Raw genomic sequence first — 19,764 nt, 5'->3', positions numbered from 1 at the left:
TACTAGATCCATAGACATAAGATTTCTCTCTGGGAATCCTTTAACAAATCAGCTGAATTTCCTATTCCCTTGCCCTAAGCACTGTAAATTTGATCCACATGTTCCCCGGTGTTGTTTCTGTCGATGGAGAATAATGGAGGAAAGAGGAGGAGCCAGGCCTACTCTAGGACTCTCCTGGCTGTCTGGGCTGTCTGTGGGTTTTAGCTTGGAGTTGGAGTGGTTTTCTCTTCTGTTTTACTTGGTTTAGTGCTTAGAGCCAGCTCTTCCCTAACGTGTTCGGTTACTCAGCTGTCACAGAGTTTCTGCTTTAGGGAAGAGGGCCCTGGTCGGGGGCTAGGGGAGAGGAGAGCCCCATCACATCCTCTTCCTCCCCCTCCTGCAGAAACAAAGCTTTGAGCAAGTGCTTTGCTTTGCAAGATGCCGATGTGATGGGAGGGGTCGCTGCCATCCAGGAGGGAGGAAGGGAGATTCAGAAGGGCAGGCCTTGGTCACACCAGCACGGAGGAGGGTAAAGGGGCCTGGGTCAGGGTCAGGGCAGGCTAGAAGGGCAGGACTGACCATCAGCTGAACCTACAGAATGGTCAAAGAGGAGCATTGCCAGGACCTGGGCTGGAGGAAGAGTGCCATGCATCTTTGCCCCAAGAAAGAGAAATGCACAAGGCTCAGCACTGGAGTATCCACAGGGGAAATGGGCAATGGTGTAGCCATTTGGTCACATGCACAAACCACCGAATAGGGACAGCCATGGGAGACCCTTGGTGGTGTGTTCACTGGACTCTGAGCTCACAGAGGGTTAAGTGTACATACACATCCTAGAGCCAGTCGGACCCGGAGTTGAATCCTAACTCTACCTGAGCAGGTTATTCAGACTCTCTGAATGTCCGTCCCCCAATACCTAAAAGGGAGCCAGCAGTGCCCATCTCATAGGGTTGCTGAAAGAATAAATGAGATCACGTAAATAAAGCCTGTATTCCCAGCACAAAGCAAAAATAGTAGCAACAGCACTCGATAGAGCACTTACTCTGAGCCATGCACTGGTCCAAGTAGTGACACCCTCTAACTCAGTCCTCTGAGCTGGGGACTTTCGTCATCTCTAGTTAACACAGGATGAATGGATGCACAGACAGGCTGAGTGACCTGACCAAGAAAACAGTGCTGGTTGAGTGACAGAGCCAGCATTAGGAGCCCCAGCAATCTGCTCCAAGGCCATGTTGTAACCACAGGGCCACACCACCTATTGCCACTGTTGTCCTTGTCACCTCCCACGTGTTTGTGATAGGGAACTCTAACCCAGGCTTGGCTGCATCCCAAGGGCTCTCCAGTTATCTCAAGGAATTTTAAGAGATTTTTCCCAAAAGTGAGTCATTAAATTCCTTTACATTTTCCCCCCAAAGTTTGGGGGTTGGGGGCTGTTGGAGAAAGAAACATCAATCAAACAAACAGCAGTTACCACAAGTTAGAAATCCCTGTTCTGATGACTGCGACTAGAATTTCTGTGGCCACACGCTCTTAAGAACCAACATGTAATTTTAAACCAGCCTGATTTTGCTTTTCTGGTGCTTTCTAAGAAGCCACACAGTGAGTTGGAGAAATTTACAGGCTGTCACCCTCTGGGATTGATTCTGACAGCTCTGCTCTGCTGCTGTTGAAGTGCTAATGAAAAACACTAATTGGACTTGGCCAGTGGCTGGGACACGTCCCCTTCCTGGAGTGGAGAAGGCACTCCCTTTCCGTTGGTCGCTCCCAGCTTCTTTCTTGGCTTGATGAGAAAGGGGGCAGCATGGGGAAGTGAGAGGACCCAGGAGATGATAGTGCCCTTTGGGTGAGGAGGGTGGGCATCTACATCTGGTTTAGCCATCGCCATGGAAACAGAGCTACATCACTCTGTCAATATTCAGTGAGTGAATGAATGAACAACTTCTTGTATGGCCCACAAGCCTAAGTAGGCCAAGTCCATGGGCAACTCCAAGAAAGGATGGTCCCAGTTGCTTAAAACCACAGCTACATCCATGGTAAAAATTCCCATGTCCTCGAGGTTCAGAGAGATTTGCCTGCCGATCCCTGCTCCACCTGGAGGAGGTGAGCAGGGCCGAGCCCTACCTTCTGTGGGATGTGGCCTGCGGAGCCTTCTCTCCTTCCCGAGTGTGATCTGTCTGCCTTGTTTCCCATAGGTGTCCTCTCCCTCCCCGCGTACTTCAGTCCTTACAACGGCGGGTCCCTGGGCCATGACGAACGAGCTGATGCCTACGCTCAGCTGGAGCTCCGGACCCTGGAGCAGTCCCTCCTGGCCACCTGCGTGGGCAGCATCTCGGAGCTGAGTAAGTGTGGCACCCACATCCAGCTGGACGGTCGAGCGAGGCTCTGAGGGAGGAAGCAGGGAGAGCTCGCCTTCTGGGTCCCAGCCTCCCCCTGCTCCACGCTGCCTGCCTTCCCTGAGGGCTAGATCCTTCTAGGCCAGAGGTTGCAAACAGGTGGCCCACAGACATGTTTGATTTGATCAGTATGTGGACTTAAATCCACATACACATTAATATGTGGTTTCTCTTAAAAAATCAGATCCTCTAGCGACACTGCACTCGGTTCCTGCACGGCAGCGGTCAGTGGGAGCTGGGTTAAGTGGGTGGCAGGTATTCCCACTCCAACACAGACCTGGTTGTCTGTAGCTGGCCCATTTTGTTTATTTTACCTGCTTGGTCCATCTGAATTTACAAATGATACTTTCTTGAAAGAAAGCCCCCCTGGAGTGCTGGAAGATAACAGCAGAGCTATTCTGGCTGAAGGAGGGCATGGTCGGAGGACCCCTGCCCCCAGCCCTGCAGTGGCCCTGAGACATCCCCCAGGACCTCAGGGCTCTGTGGAACACAGTTGGAAACCACCTTGATGTAGGTCCTCACCATTTGACAACTGCTCCTGAGGACTCCCTCTCATTACCCCAATTATTTGAGAAATCAGCCCCACACTCTGCTTCTTTAATTCCCCTTCACTCTGTTGAGACCACCCAGAGGAAGGCAATGACACATACCGAGGGTCATAGCACACAGCATAGAAAGAAGCAGAGTTTCACTCTGCTCCAGCCTTCTCCGTTTGTGACTCCTTTGAGTTTTCTGGCCTCTGCACAGTGAGTGACAAACCTTTCTGTTTCTTCAGGGTGCAGCTCCCCACCTCCGTTCTCCTACCCCATTCCCAGGACAGGAAATGAAGGTGCCCAGTTCAGGGTCACAGAGCAGATCCATAATAGCGCTGGGAAAGAAAGGGGGACTTCCACTGTCTGCTGGCGGCATCACAGCTGTCAGGGCCAGCACGTCGCCGCCTGGGTCTCCTGCCCCTGGAGGGACCCTGCAGAAAGTGGGCTCTGGTGTGTGGCTTGATCTCTGCCCCTGACAAATGTCTCCTGGAGAGTGGGCTGTCTTGGGGCCAGGCGCGGGCCTTGTCTGTGTTTTGGTAAACTCTCCTACCCTGAACATAGTAAAAACAGCCCTGAGCCCTTAGTTTTATTTTGCATTTGAACATTAAGTGAGCACTTACTGTGTGCAAGGCACCCTGCGAAGCACCTTATTTACTCTGTCTCCTCAGAACAGCTCTGCTCTCGGAACAGTTCCCTGATGAGGGAACTGTGGCTTAGAGAAGAAAAGTGATTTCCCCAAGTCGTGCGGCCGTAGGGATCTGAGCATGGGCCTGATTCCTGATGTGCCTGGCTTCAGGGGCCACGATGACAAATGCTGAGTGCTAGGAGCAGCCCCCCCCCCCAGTATCTCAGGGCAGCTGAGGGCAAGATCGGCGTCTGGTCCTCTGCCTTTGTCTGGGTGGCCTCCGTGCCCATTACCATCCAAACCAGGCACAAGGAGCATCCAGAAACTTCCCTCAAGGGAAAGGCTTGACACATTCTGTCCTTACCATTCAGCCCAGGGACCACTTCCTGTTGCTTTTACCTTTTAAAACTGTCCTGAGTTTTGGTGTGCCCCCTTCACCACCTCCACTGCTACCAAGCCAGCCCACATCTGGACCACTGAAAACTCACAATGGATTATGTCACTCAGCTGCTCAATATCTGTCCCCTCCACTCTACCCCTCGCCATGGCTTCCCAGCTAATCAGTATAATCCAAAATCCTCGCCATAGCCCAGGATCTGACTGGATCCGACCCCCTCACCTACCACCCTTCCTGCCGACTGTGCTGCAGCTGCCCCAGCCTCCTGGCTGGCACCCTCCCACCAGACGCCCTCCCACTCCAGGACCTTTGTGCTTGCTGTTCCCTCTGCCTGTGACATTTCCCCAGATGCCTAAATATGTCCGTCCTTCACTCCTCAGGCCTCTGCCCACATGGCACCTTATGCAAAAGGTCTGCCCTGAGCACCCTGTGTAAGTGAGCACCGCACCCTCATTCCTCTGTCTCCCCTCTTACAGCTTTGGTTTTATTCAAAGCATTGATCACCGCTTGACGTTTATTATATATTTACTTGTGGATAGTTTATCATCTCTCTCCTGTGACCAGATTGCCAGCTTCACTAGAGTAGAGGCTTTTTATCTGTTTTGTCCACCACTGTATCCCCAGTGCTTAGAACAGTATCTGATGCTCAGTGTGTGCGTGTATGTGCATGCGTGTGTGTGTGTATGTGCATGCGTGTGTGCATGTGATAGAAGGCATGAGGTCTGTCAGAAAACACCCAGTGTTTGTCTCCTAAAACTTTCCTAGCATTGGACAAGTCCTGGCCCAGCCACTCCTTGGGGCAAAGGGGAGAAGCACCCCCATAGCACCTTTTCACAGATGTCAGAATGGGCTGTGTCACATGCCAGGTTGCCCCTGTCCCTCCCTCTGAAACCAGGTTTTTCGCTGTGGAGGAGGGAGGAGACAGGTGGAGGCAGAGATTGTAGTTTTCCTCTTCGAGACTAAAGAGCTTAATGAGGCTAGTGATACTTGGCTCTGAGCTCCTTCGGCCTCCCATGTCACCCGGGTTTTACACGCACTCACTCCCTGCACCTCGTGAGACCAGCCTGCTGGCTAGCTTAAGAAGTTTCATTCTTGTATTGGCTCCAACTGCACAAGGAGCGTGGGCAGTTGTGTTTTGCTCCATCCCTCTCTACCCATGAAACTTTAAAGGGAGGGAACAAGAAATAAATAAATCAAAACACTTTTTTTTTTTAAAGGCAGCCAGATGTTATGGGCCTTATTTTGAAGACAGTGCTAAACCCCAGACTCCCGCCTGCTGGTTTTATTTGATGGCTCATAATGAGGGTTGCAAAGACCAGAGTGAAACCCGTGGCACCTCTGATCCAGTCTTTCATGGTTAACAAGGAGGAAGGGCTTGTTTTTCCATGCCTGGTGGGTGTTTCTGGGCTTCAGACTAAAGTTTCATTGAGCTTAGGATCAACAGACTCTCCCGTACAAGGAAGTTGCTCTGAGGACCCACCTGTGCTAACCCAAGAGCCCAGCCCGGACAAGGCCTTCTCAAACTAGCCATGGTCAAGGGCCAGGGATTTTATTCCTCCCACTCAGTAGCAGACTGAAACTTTTGTAAAATACAATAAAAATGAATGTCTGGAAAAATGAAATAAGACATGTAAAATGCAAGCCCAGTTTTTAAAATTATTGTTAGGTGAGATAGACATAAAGCTACTCTATCAAATTCCTATGGAAGTTTTATAAAATTCACTCTCAGTTTCTGAAATTAACTTGTGAACAGTTTATGAACCTATCCCCGCTCACAGACCACACTCTCAGTAGCAATGGCCTGATGGTCAGGAGCACGCATGTGGGAAATAGGGACCCCAGGTCAAGTCCTGGCTGGTTCACTTACTAGTTATGCAACTGGGATGGATCATTTAACTTCTGCGAGCTTCTTTTCTCGTCTATTAAATGAAAATACCTCCCTTACAGGGTGACTCTAAAGATTAAAAGAGATTTTGTCTGTCTCTTCATGTCTGTAATGAGGCCTAGAAAACATAAAGTATCAGGGAGGAAAAATCACCTTACGAGAATTTACAAAGCAAGCCGCTCTCTTTGGCGCTAAATGGGTTGCAGAGCCGTGTAAACTTTTAGACATCTGCTCAGAGTTGTCCACAGGCAAACTGTCTTTTGGTCTTTGAGAGAAACTGACCACAGTGGGGCTTCGATCAAAGAAGCCAGGGACCTCCATCTCCAGCTGCCTTGGTGCTTCTCCTGAACTTCCAGGGATCTCTCCCTGTTCCTGGTATCCCTTTTAGGAAGCTCTTAAGAGGAGCTTCCATTTTTTTCTTGATTCTCTTGCAGGCATTCTGGTTGGAAATTGCTGCCAAAGGGTTCTCCACCAATAACAATAAAACAACAATAAAAATAATTAATGATAATGACTTGTACCTAGTCAAGCCTTTGAAATATATTTCAACAGGATTTCTCTTTGATGCTATCGCAGACTCTTTGCTTTCTCCTCCTTGTGGTCCTATGGTCCTGCCAGAAGTTATGACATTTATACCTGGGGACATAGGAGCCAGGTTTCATCTCATTGCAGTGACTTAGGTGTGCAACTGGCTGCTGGCCTGGTGGTTTTGATGCCAGTTTCTACCACCCAGGAGCCCAAGGGCAGGGCTGGGATCCGGCATTTCAGAGCTCAGACTCCTCCTGTCCTGGAAAATGTGGGGCAGTGTTTGACTGCAGACAGTGGTCCCAAAAGGAACAGTTCCACAGGAGGCAGCCTGTAGGATAGAGAAATAATAATTCGAGGATAGTAATAATAATAGTGTTATAGTCAACCTTACCATGTACTTATCTGTACCAAGCATGATGTTAAGTGCTGTACATTGATTATTTCTTTGAATCCTCAAAATTGGCAGGATAGGTACTATTGTTTCCATTTTACGGATGAGAAAACTGAGGCTCTAACAATTACTTAAGGGTACAGAGGTTGGAAGTAGCAGAGTCCTGATTTGAATCCAGGCATGCCTGACTCTGGGATCTATACTCTTACCAGTTTACCTGGTGATGTTCAAACCTGACTAGACATTAGAATCACCGAGGGAACTTTTACAGACTACAGATGCCTGGGGCCTTCTCCAGACCAAGGAAATCAGAGTCTAGCGATGGGAGCCCTCTGGACCCTGGGGTTTGCCAGGAGCACCAGGCGGCTGGGCACAGATGCAAGGAGGAGTGAGGCCGGGGCTGGGGATAGGGGGTTGAGGGGGCAAGGAAGACTCTTTCCCAGTGGAGATCTCCAATTCCAGGGGTGTCAGTTGTCTCTGCTTGGAAGACAAACACTGTCGCTGTGGTTGTCATGGGAGAATTTGGAAGCTAATGAGCTCCAGTCAAGCCTTACCAGAAGTCATACTTAAAAATGAAATGAATAGGCAAGGCTGTTCCTTCATTCCTCCTCCAAATATTTGCTGGGGCCTAGTGTGCAGACTTGAGGGACACTGAGGAACAGAGGACCAGATGCCCAGAAGTTGCATAATGAAGGTTAATTGAATAGATGAATGAATTGGTTCTGCCATACATTTCATTTCTTCACTGGTCTAATTAAAACCTGCTCATTTCTCCCACCTCAGGGTTAGCCATGTCCAGAAGTTTTCCATGGAAGGGACTATCTGTAGGGAACCACCACGGGTAGAGTGCAGCATGCAGGGGAGCCCCCTAAGTTCTCAGACCCATGGAGAATGTGGAGGCGCCACTCTTCCTAGAGCGGAGGTGCCTGCAGGTGCCTGGTGCTATTTCAGCCCATCCTTTCTCAGCATTGTGTCCTCACACAATAATGGGATGTTTCCTGTCCGGGGCCGGTGGGATATTGAAGAGCCTTGACTTGGGCAGAAACACAACACAGGATATGGGGACCTGAGGACCCCACAGACTCCAGTAGGGCAGGCCACAGCCCAGGTCACCCTGAGGTTCATGACTTTGTAGTCAAATCTAGACTCTACCGTTTGCTTGCCACATGACCATGGCTAGTTAACTCAGCCTGTGTGCACTGCGGCACCCCTGTGACCAGGAGAATGCATGGGGTCAGGAAATGTCTTTTTATCAGATAAGCCTCAGTTTCTTCATCCATAAAATGGGGGTAATACTTGACCCTCTAGCATTGGAAGAATCAAATTAAATCATACTTCTAGGGAATTGTGTACCTGGCACCTAGCAAGCATTCAGCGGGTGGTGGTGGTAGTTGTCATCGAGGTGATGGAGATGGAGGGACCTTCTCTGCTGAACCACCTGGGGCTCTGCACAAGACAGCACAGTGGAGAGTCACCACACAGCTTGGCACTGGCTGGGAGGGGCTGGGGGAAGAGACCCAGAGAGATGCCCTTGGTTAGAGATCTGGGGAAAGGCCCACAGGGTGGCAGAGAGAGTGGGGATGTCGAAAAAGAAACCACATTAGCATAAGTTCTGGAGGAGACCGGCCCTGCCCAGTGTGTAATTTAGCTATTAAGGCAAGGCCGGGAATGAAAGGGAAACCAAATTGCTATTGTGTGTCTAGGTGACAGTTTAGTAAACAGTAATTATGCACGAAGGAAGCATCCTCGGAAGAATGTGGCTGTGCACTCAGACTTTGTCTTCTTTCATTCTCTCCCTCTCACCCCCACCAGGTGACCTGGTCTCCCGTGCCATGCACCACATGCAGGGGCGCCACCTCCTGTGTCCGGGCACCAGCCCCGCCCGCCAGGCCCGCCAGCCACCACAGCCCATCACCTGGTCCCCCGATGCCCTCCACACGCTCTACTACTTCCTAAGGTGTCCACAGATGGAGTCCATGGAGAACCCCAACCTGGACCCCCCAAGGATGACCCTGAACAATGAACGGTAGGGATCCCTTGGGCTGAGCACCCAGTGTGTGTTGATGGACTGACTGACCGACAAGATGAGACAAGAGCCCTGGAGCCGGCCTACATGCCTGTGAGGAGGTGCCCGGGCATTCGGACAGATGAGGGCCTGGCCGGTGGCAGGGGGGCAGTGCAGCAGGGGGACACTGAGGCTCTGAGGGTGGGCTTAGCCTCTGTGTTGGGTTTGCCAGCTCTAGCACTTCTAGCTGTGCTCTACAAAATCCAGTTGCCTCTTTATAAAATGAGATATTTGCCCCTACTTGGAGAGGTGGTTTTAAGAATTGAGTGCTCTGAGAAAAAGCAGTCAGGATGGTGACTGGGTGGTCACTGGGCTTCTGTCAGTGGTAGCTGTTGTCACTTTTGATGATCTCACTGTTGTCACATTGCTGTTAGGGATCTCGGGCAGGTTTTGCCCCATCCTCTCATCTTACAGACAAGAACGTCATGGTCCTGGCACTTCTTGGTCTCCAGCAGGTTAGTGGCTAAAAAGCCCCAGGACACAAACCTGCTGGCTCCCAGTCTCGTGTTCTCTCTACATGGTCCCAGCCCTTTCTCAATGGGAGCAGGCTGCCAAGAACAGTCATGCAGGTTGTGTACTGCACAAGGAGACCCAATGAAGGGCATGAGTAGGGGACACACGTGGGGCCATGTCAGCCTGAGGACAGGATGCCTTTTCTAATTCGTTTACTCAGAGGACTGCCTCTTTAAAATTTTCTGGCTAGAGGTTATGCATTTCTATAATTTGCCCCAAACACCATATGTGCTGGCATAAGCCTCGCCTGGAGGCCACCACATGGCCACTCAAGGCAGGGTCTGTCTGTGGGCTCAAGAGTTGTGCACTTGAGGGTCCAGGGAGTGGGAAAAAGTCAAACTTAGTCTAAGAAGCCCCATTTGCATAATTTCACCACACTGCAGGGCCCAGGAGAGGGAGAGAGCCCAAAGGGCCCTGTACCCCATCCGGAAGAAGATGATCTGAGACCTCATGTGAAGTGCTGGAGGCTTCCTAGTCCCCCCAGCCCCAGCAGCCCATTGTCTTTGGGTGGCATTGGGTCTCATCAGCTCTGTGGTCTACAGCCAACTCCACAGCCAGGCCCTCTTCTCCAGGGCCCCCATGGTCACAAAAAACAAGGGCACTAAGGTAGATTCCTGCACCGCAGTTCAGTGAAAACAGCCAGTGGGAAAACATTGGCAATCCTGTGGACAGTAGCAAACATTGGAAGCTGGGAATGTGGTGGCCCTGGAGTCAGACAGCCTGGGCACAAATAACAGCTCTGGCAGTCATGAACCTTGAGGCCTTTGTGCAAGATTCCAGGCCTCCCTTAGCTTCGTTTCCTCAGCTGCAAACATCAGGGTAGTGACGAAGCAGTTGTAAGGAGTACGCAATGCTAGTCTACATTTGCAGAACAGTTACTGTGTGCTAGGCACTGTGCTGGGCATGTTACATGTGTATGCTCGTTTAATTCCCACACTACCAGGAAAGCGGTGCTCTTCATAGACCCACTTTACAGATCAGTGAGTGGAGGCACAGAGAGACTCACAGGCTGTGCTCCTTGTGCCCACTACCCCATGCTATCTGTCATGAAAACACACATGAAGCAATAGTAGTCCAGTGCACACCCACAGTAGATTCCCAGTAAATGCTCCCAGTGCTGTCATTCTTACCAGTATCATTATTCCGTCATTGTTGCTTTATTTCTCTGGGGGATGGCGGGGAATGCAAGGCCGAGGAGGGCCACGCTGGGCCTGACCCAGAGCAAGGAGGCAGCAAGTGGAGCCCCGGGCATCCTAAGAGAAGCACCTGGCGTGGCACAGGCCCTGGGCCCCAGCTGTTTCTGGAGAAAGTGCTGTGGTTGCAGGAATTAGCTGGGAAGGAGAAATGGCAAAGACAACATCTGGGGAGGAGGCAGAGGAGGAGGCTTACTTGCTGTTTGGAAAGGTCCTCAAGGGTGCTAGGCCCAGACCAGGTCACCCAAGCAAGAATGACTGGGAGGAGAGTACAAGAAGCCTTTTTTGGGCCGGCTGCCCTGGGCTGGCTGCTCGGCCCTACTGTGATGTGGGTGCTGGCGGTGGGGCGGGCAGGCTGGCGGGAGGTGTTCCTCTGCTGACACTTTCCCCAGGCCCCCTTGGACATCTTTGTAGTAATCTCTGGCTTTCCTCCTGGGAGGATTCTCAGCCCCTGACACGCTAACACACAGTATCAGGGTTTCTTTGTGACCTGTGTTTCTTGTCTGTATGTGGTTGTAACAGCTGAGCTTGAATAGTAATGTACACATGTGCATGTGTTTAAGTAGCTAATTATTTAAAAACTACACTGTCTGTAGCACAAATAAATGGGTCACAAAGGTATTTTTCCATGAATCATTTCAAACCAGTATTAGATATATGGGAAATTGGAAACATCATTAGGTGGGGGAAAAAAAGGATACAAAATTTTGACACCTTTTAAAAGGAGGACACCCTAAAAATGCCCTGGTAAGCAGACAGCCCAACACCTCTCTGGTGGCCTGGTTTCTGGCTGCTGCACTAGATCCTGCCATCACTGAGACTCTCTCAGACAGGGCAGGCACTAGAGGCTGTGGAGAGCCTGGCCAGCCTTTCCTGGGGGCACTGAGCTCACAGCGCCACTGTAGGCTGGGCTGTGTCCTGTGTCCCCTCAAGGCCCCAACATCCAGATACCTGTCTCTCCTCTTCCCGGACACCTCCCTGGTCACCCTGGGAAAACATCGCAGCTGGAACCTCCTTGGACCCTCCCAGGATGCCTTTCTTGCCGGCAGCTTTGCCTCACAGGCACCAGCCAGGCACAAGGCAGGGTCTAAAACACAGGATTAGTCACAGCCGCTGCCCTGCGGGGTGTGTCGTCACCGAGATCAAGCTGAGAAAGTGAAAGAACCTCCTGTCAGGGATCCAGGGTTGCCCAGGGAGATCAGGGAGCCTCCTTCCCCCGGGGTCTGGATGAGAATGGACAACCATCTGGCTCAACGTGGTCCTTGCTGGTTGTGCCTGGAGGCAGCGAGATGAGCTAGTTGCAATAGAATCCTGGGCAAAGGACTCTTCCCTGGGTCATTGTCCTCCTGGGGAATGAGGAGTCTGGAAAAGTAGGGAGAAAGGCTGCATTGACATGCAGGAAGGCAAGAAGCCTGCCAGCTTGCCAGCAAATAGCTGGAAGGAAACATCATCACGCAGGGAAGACAGAGGGAGACACAAAGATGCAGAGAGATGAGGTAGACAGGAGGTGACCAGGTCTCTGCATCACAGCCTGGGGTGCTGGGGGCTCAGGCCCACCTGGCATCATCCCAGAGTGCGTTTGCCCTCAGCAGCAAAGGAAAAGCCAAACCCTTGAGGAGCGGCCAGGCAGGAAGAGGGAATGATGGGGGCCACTTACTCACAGACCAGTCCATTTGCTTTAGCCTCAGGCCCTGCCCCTGCCTCCCTTCCCTAGTCCTGCACAGGACCCTTCCTGCGGGGAGGCACACTCAGAGGGCCTGGGGTCTGCAGGTGTTCAGGACACTAAACCAGGAGAGTCTGATTTGGGTTGCAGCCTAGAAGTACCTGGTGTCGTAATTCCTTAGCCAGCTGCAATATCTGAGGTGGACATGGGTACTCAAAGGCAAGCCTTTGGGATCTGCCTTGCCGCTTTATGCTGTTGGAGCCCTCAGCCAGTCACTGCACCTCTTCAGGGCTTGGGTTCTGTAGACAACCAGCATTCAGTCCTCGCGATGACCTGTAAGGTGTGAGGGTTAAAAGAGTTAACATGCTTTGGGCACTGCACCTGGGACACAGTAAATGCTAGGTATTAGCTCCTGTGATTATCAGCACAATTGTTTGTGGTAGGGAGGGGGAGCAGCATGTGCAGAGACCATGTGGAAATGAGGTAATGAGGTACCCGGGGAGACAGGAGGCAGAGGGGAGCCGTGTGGCAGAGCAGGAGCGTGGGGGCAGCATGGAACAGAGCTTGACAGGGCCTTGTGGGGAGGGCTGAGCTGGTGGCCCAGAAATCCTGCCCTCAGCAGTCCAACTATTTGTGGTTGACTGGTTTTATTTGTCCTCTCCCCCTACTTCCCTTCTCAGGGCTGAGCCCAGGGGGTCCAGGCAGTGCCCTGCCCCCCCATACTCTGCCGCTTGCCTTGATGCTGTAAGGGAGGCGTCCCTACCAAGATCTGCCCTGGACACTTGGCCAGGAGCAGCGTGGTACGTGGTCCTGCACCACCATCTTCAGGAGGGTCGAAGGTGCTGCTGTGATGCTAACCTTAGTCCCCAGTCCCATAGAGCTATTTTTGCTGGGGCGACTGGGATCTGCTCAGAGGTTGAAGCCCTGGTCCAGGTGAGATCCTGGAGGAAGATAAGTGCGTGTCCAGCCCAGCTCTTTGCTGCCCTGTTCCATGTCATGCTGGCCAAGAAGGTCACAGCAAATATGTGAACAGAACTCGGAAGAGCTGGAGCCAGCAGAGATGTCAGCCCCTACAGGTTCCATCCATTCCACCTGAAGCCTGCGACGGGGCTTCTGATACTGCCAGAGGGGCAGAGTCTCCCCTGAGCCCCTGGGGTCATCCTGGGGGTGTTATCTCTGTTACCTTCTAGCAGTGTGACATATCAGCTCATCTTTCTGGGCCTCAGTTTCCTCCTTGGTGAAGCGATGGAGGTTGTGAGATGGGTACTATGGTTAAATGAGATAGTACAGTAAGCACTGAGCTCAGTGACTGGCACATAAGAAGTAATGGTGGCTGCCATGTTCCTCATTATTAAAATGACCATAAACACATGTAGGTGACATGTTCAACATCCAAGAATAGGCTTTCTTCATTGATATAGCATGCCATTTCTCAAAATGTGGTTCTCAAGTGATATGTGGGTCAGTAACACCCGCTACTGCTAACACAATTACTATTACTACTAGTATAACCATTAACACTACAAGTAGTAATAATAATACAGCTACTAATGTTATTTCTCCTACTACTGCAAGTACTACCACTACTAGGAATTATAGCTAGCATTATAGAGCACACATTGAGACAAACACCATCTTAAGTGCTTTTCTGATTAAGTCATACTTCTCCCTGTACTTCTGATGATCAGTGGAGAAGGAACATAAGAGAATTATAAAGAATGGCTTATGTGATTGAATCACCACCCTAGTGAGGAGGACATAAACGAGACAGAAGTAAAAAGTGAGCCAGCACCACCAGACGGCATGAGGGGAAGCTCGGTTGCATGATAACATGCCAGATCAGCCCTCAGGCTCTGGAGCCTGCCTGGATTCGAATCCCAGCCCTGCCACTTGCAAGCTGGGTGGTCTCGGGCATGTCGTTTAGCCTCTGCGCACCAGGCTGTTCTGAGCAGGGGAATAGTAATGCCGACCTCATAGCGGTATTGTGGGAATCAATTGAGTTAATACACGTAAAGCACTTGGAATAGTGCCCAGCACACAGGAAGTATCAGTTATCATCATCACTTCATCATCTCCACATTCAAGGGGAGTTCTGAGAAGGGGAGTAATTGGGGGATGGTGTCAGAGCAGATTTTTAATTGAACCTTAAAGAACAGCCACAGAAGGTTGGGACAGGTGGGTGGCGTGGGCAAAAATCACAAGACATTTTTGTTTCAAAGCACGGATTTCATAACAGAAATGGATCTATCATTTAGAACACAAAAATTAGGTGGATTTTTTTTGGTCATCACTGAGTGTTGTTTATCAGGCAAATGCTTCAAGGTCAAGCTCTAGGTCAGGAGTTTCCCATTAGAGAAGTGCATCAACAGAGGTGCTGTGGTATGAGGGTCAAATTCAGTCCCTTCTCCTCTGGGTCAGTGATCTAAGCAAGTCACATTACTTCTCTGAGCCTCAGTTTCCTCCTGCATAAAGTGGAGATCCGGGCAGTGCTGACTTCCTAGGGTGGCTCTCCAGGTTCTGGGGAACTGCCCCCATGTGAGCGAGGTACCACATCCAGGCGCCTCTTTGTTCCATTCCAGATGCAGGGGGTGGGGGGAATGTTTCCTTCAAATGAGCACTTTACATAAATAAGAGGCACCCACAGATAGGCTGTGTGTTCAGTCAAAAGAAATGGGCTCGTTAATCTTTTGCTCAGCTTGCGAAAGTGTTTTCTTATCAAATAATAGAGATGATGGCAGTGGTGGCTTTATGCTACTGACTTGTGGTTCCCTTAAATACCATTTCAAGAAGATTTGCAATGTTAAGCTCTTTTCTCTCTTTCCCTCTCCCCCTTTTTGTGCATTAAATTTCCATCTGTTTACCCAAAATGGAAGTAAGTGAAATAAGAATAGCTATTGGGTGAATTAAGTACTTGTTTGCACGTATTCCCCAGACTGGCGTGTTCCGTAACCTCTGAAGTGGCTGGTTTGCAGTGCACGGTGCATGTGGGAGCTGCCCTCACTCCCCCAGCCATTCTCCATCGCCTTCCCCTCCTTTTGTCTCCTTCCTCTCTCTGCAGTTTCCTTGCTCATGTATGTGTTTACTTACTTCTGTGTCCCCTCCCAGACCCTCTAGAATGTAAATACCATGGACCTGTCTTGGTCCTGCTGTGTCCTGAAGACACAGAACAGTCCCTGGTATGTAACAGGTAGTTTAATATTTTGGTGAGTTAATGAAATAGGAGTAGGGCCTAATGGTTGGGTTCTTTGGAGTTAGAAAGGCCATAACATGGGGTGGGTACCTGCTCTGCCATTTACTAGCTGTGACTTTGAACAAGTTATTTAATTTCCCAAGCATCAGTTTCCCTAGCTTGAAATGGAAAATGACTTGACCTACTTCCAGAGTTTTTCGTGGGCATCAAGTGAGGTAATTACATGTAAAGGACTTGGCACAGAACAAGGTGTTTATACATGGTAGCTGCGGTCACCACTATAATTACTGTTATCATAAACCTATCGAAGGACTGAAATGACTATGTCGTGTTTAATGCACAAATAATCCAAAAACATGGGTGAATTTTAAAATCATGTTTACTCAAAATGCTATTTTCTCTCCCTCTCATATACCCCTCCTTATTCAGTCCCTGCCCTTAATTCCATCTTGGGAACCCATCAAATGACAAGGAAGATGAAGTAGACTGTCACAAAGGACTTATTAAATGAGGACCATTTTGGAAAGAAACATCTACAAACTTTAGTTTTATCACAACCCACCACCCAGGGATTTCAAAGAACTCTACAAACTGGATTGCATTTACCCATTGATCAAAGAACAAGCAGACTGAGTGTCAGTCACTCTAACGTTGGTATTGTACCCACGTTCCTAGCTTCTCTCTTGCTAGTTTAGCCATCGTGCTTGCACTCGATGGGCTGCCATTGCTGAGTGCTGCAGTGTATAAAGCACTTTAAATACACAGCTCTCTAACAGATCTTCACAGTAGCTCTTGGCGGAAGCCATGACCACTCCCATTTACAGACAAGCAGACTAAGGCCTTGAGAGGGTCGCAGGCATGCCCAGGCCCACAGCCAGAAAGAGGCAGATCTGAGCTCAGGCAAGGAGATTTGATATAATAATGCAGTTAATTCACGCTGTCTAGAGTGCACAATCCCTTCCTCTCCCAGGAGCCGGGTCTCCCGGTCAGCACCTCCTCTACCCAGAGCGACTTGGGGCCTCTTTTCCTGAAGATCCGAGTTCGCTGGCTGTGGGTGGCCAGCCTGAGGGCGGGCATCTGCCCAGCACCTGAGAGGGAATGAGCCAGGGATCCGGTGCAGACAAAGGAAGTGCCAGTGCCAGATAACAGGGGAGGGAGACAGGACAGACAGGATCCTGGCCGGGCTCTGACAAGTGCCCCCAGGGCTGCCCATTGCATAGGACTTCCTGTTTCATTGTTGGACCCACCTGGGAACTGCTGGGCTGGGGACTTATTCATTCGGAGTGTTTATGTAACACGGGCAGCAACAATCCCCTCTGTCTTCCGAGAGGAGGCCTCGGTGCAGGGAACTCCCAACTCCGAAGGGAATCCATGTTGCTTGCTGAGAGAAGGCAGCTTTCCCGGCTGAGCCGGAGACTCTCAGACCTGGGGCTGGGGGCAGGCTGGCTGCTTTCTGGCTTGCTCTTGCTTGGTCACCCGGCAGCTCTCCCCATTTCTCTCCTGCCACACCAACCACCTCGGATAGCTGTCTGTGGCTTGTCCCCTCTGCTGCTTTAATATTTGCAGATTTGTGGGGGAAAGGCTCTTAAAGGGTCTGGGGTGTACCCCCTGAGGCTTTGGGGCCCGGGCTCCCATCCCGAGCTGAGCCGAGGGCCTGCTGAGGCTGTGAGCGCCAGAGCTGGCCTGGCACATGCTGAAGAGGCCCACGGTGAGCCTGGTGATCCTTTACTCCTTCGTGCCTCCCTCAGTTCTCTGCCAGCTGTGGGCCTGGATCGCTTGTGCCTGGTAGTTTGGTATCATGAAAGACCAGAGTACTTTTTTCCCAGAACCAGACAGATATCAGCATTAGCTAGCTCTACATAACCTTGGTCCTGTGTCCAAACCTCTCAAAGCCTCAGTTCCCACGTTTGTACAATGCAGACTAATAAAATACCTCCTTTGCAGGGTGGCTGAAAGCCTCAGAGGTAATATATGCAAAATGGCTTCATGCTCACTTGGCACACAGTCGGCCCTCAGTAAGTCCTTGCCATGTGGCTTTGCTGCTCAGAAGCCCATGCCAGAGTCTTTCCAGAGGATGCAATGGGGATGTGGGTGAGAAAGCAGGAGTCCACCCCACCCCCACCCCTGCTGCGTAACCCCATCCCCAGCAGCAACTTAGGTCAAAGCCACTATTGCCAGTCAAGAATTTCCCCCTTACACATGTGTATCTCTGTCAGGCCTCAAGAGCCCTATGCCCCTGCCGCTTCCTAGAAGTTTCCGGAAATGCTTCACCTAGCAGTCTGATGGGGAAGGCGGGTGCTATATGATTACATTCAGCTGAATCTGAACAGCATTACCTATCCCAGAGCCTAAGCAAAAGACCCCTTCCTTGCCCGCTGGTGTCTGTAGGGTGAATGAAGCCTGGCGGTGATCCCCAGGGTCCTCCCAAGCCTGCCTTCTTGGCAGAGGCCGACGGGAGGTGGCAGGTGCCCTTGGGAGAGGTGTGTGTGTTTGAGCAGGTTGGAGCCCTCGCCTGTCTGGCTTCCACGTGGTGAAAGAGCTGTGGTCTCTGGTCGGTCACCACAGAGCCAAGCATGGGAGGGAAAGTGGGTCTCTCGCACATAGCAGCTGTGAGCTCCGTAGGTGAGGTGTGGCCATGGGCCAGGGAAGCCACACCCAAGCCAGGTGGAAAGAGGCCACTTTCACACCACTCCGCCCCGGGCCTGCTGGGCCAGCCACCGCCCTCCAGCAGCCATGCTAGGGAGCTCTGGCCTGAGAAGTGGGGCAGATGTCCTGGGCCTGGCAGGGCCCAGAGCCCTTCCTCCTGCGTGGGAAAGGGCGGAGGGGCGGTGGCCTGCGTGCTGTCTCCACTGGAATCTACACCATCTCACCTGCATGAGATGCCACCTGAAGTCAGGCCCAATTACCAAGGATAAACGACTGTGACCCTCCACCAAGGGCAAGGCCACATGGACATTTGCAGATGTCTGCCTCTTCAATCCCTGAGGACGGCTCCTTCTCAACAGCCTAGCTGCCTTCCCACCAGCTGCCTTAGCCCCAGTCTGTCCAGCTCTTACCCGCCAGGAAGTTGTTCTCAGCTGGAACATTCTCATGTGAAATGGCTACCTTTTTATAAAATAAGGAATTGTTTTCTTTTTTCCTGAAGAGAACTACTTGTCAACACTCAAGCCAACTCCATCCTCTAGGAACAAAAGATGTATCAGTTCCCCCTTTCACAAGAGCTCTCTGGAGCCCTTCCAGAACAGTCCTAGAGTAAAGGCCAACCCCTTGAAAACGTGTTAGCACGTGAGGACTTTGCTTCCAGGAGTAAGAAACATGCCACGCTTTTACAAATTCCAAAACTGAGTTTCTAACAGGGGTTCCTGTCTTGAGGGATGGAGAAACAATCTCTGCCTTCAGAGAAGTTATAGTCCAGAAGAGAAAGCAGACAGGAAACCACCCAGACAAGCCAAATACTTACAAATTGGAGGCTGGCTGGTTAGCTCAGGTGGTTAGAGAGCGGTGCTGATAACACCAAGGTCCAGGGTTTGGTCCCTGTACCAGCCAGCTGCCAAAAAATTAAAGGAAATTTAAAAGAAATACTTCCAAACTGGGTAAGTGCTGTATGGGCACGAGGGTGCAGTGCTGGAGGGTAGAATGGAGAGCTGCTTCACAGAGGGTGGGCAGGGGGGACCTCCTGCTGGCTAGAGGGACAGCATGGGCCAGGCAGAGGGACTGCCTGGCAAAGGCTCTTCAGCCAAGTGCCCTAACACTGTGGTGACCGTATGTTCCAGTTTGCCCGACATAGTTCTAGTTTATGCCAGGTTGTCCTAGTGTTGGTAATAGCGCTCCTTTTCCCTCTCAAAAGTCATCCAGTTTGGGTGATAAATTATGGCTACTGTGCCAGGTTGGGGACGGAGGCAGAAGACTTTCTCATGCCTGGGTCTCGGGTCTCATGGCCTCCAGTTACAGGCCTGTGCCCTCTCTGCCAACCTGCCTCTCGCTCTGAGGCCCCTGCCCACCTCAAGGAAGAACAGAGGTTGCTTTGAGCTAGAAATTGGAGGCATTTCCTGTTCCATGTTGTTAAGACACCGCTTATAGGACTGTAATCCCAATAAATCATATGCTTGCTGAGTACAACAGGGTTTATTTTTTTTTTTTTTCCAGGCTGCAGGGACCTCTTAAAACCAAGGCCTTAAGAAGTTTATTCTCCTTCATTTTTTAAGAGGGGAAAAATGGCTTTTGCAGGCCAGGTCCTGTTGAGGGACCTTGTGAGACCCTTGGGTTGGTACAATCAGGCTCATCTAAAGGATTAATTTAAAAAGAGAGATGAAGAGAAACTGAGTTACATCACCTGGGTCTGGTGTCCCTATTGCTGCTGAACTGGCTTGAACAAGGCACTTAGCCTTTCTGGGTTTCTGTTTCCTCCT

At 50.9% G+C, this 19,764-nt stretch overlaps 1 protein-coding gene across 2 annotated transcripts in view; it reads left to right on the top strand.

The window, feature by feature from the left end:
• ABTB2 (ankyrin repeat and BTB domain containing 2) overlaps nucleotides 1-19,764 on the top strand; it is a 163,131-nt gene that overhangs the window by 118,286 nt on the left and 25,081 nt on the right. Inside the window, exons 2-4 of one of the 2 annotated variants that reach the window (XM_063094256.1) lie at nucleotides 2,172-2,318; nucleotides 4,308-4,358; nucleotides 8,544-8,757. In XM_063094256.1, the coding sequence (XP_062950326.1) occupies nucleotides 2,172-2,318; nucleotides 4,308-4,358; nucleotides 8,544-8,757 (412 nt within the window). The remainder of the gene's footprint in view (nucleotides 1-2,171; nucleotides 2,319-4,307; nucleotides 4,359-8,543; nucleotides 8,758-19,764) is intronic. The other variant, XM_063094258.1, reaches the window with a different exon arrangement.

The sequence above is a fragment of the Cynocephalus volans genome, chromosome 4, assembly GCF_027409185.1.
Source record: "Cynocephalus volans isolate mCynVol1 chromosome 4, mCynVol1.pri, whole genome shotgun sequence".
NCBI classification, from domain to species: Eukaryota; Metazoa; Chordata; class Mammalia; order Dermoptera; family Cynocephalidae; genus Cynocephalus; species Cynocephalus volans.
Note: the sequence above shows the minus strand (reverse complement) of the source record. Positions and strands in the feature narration are given on the sequence as shown.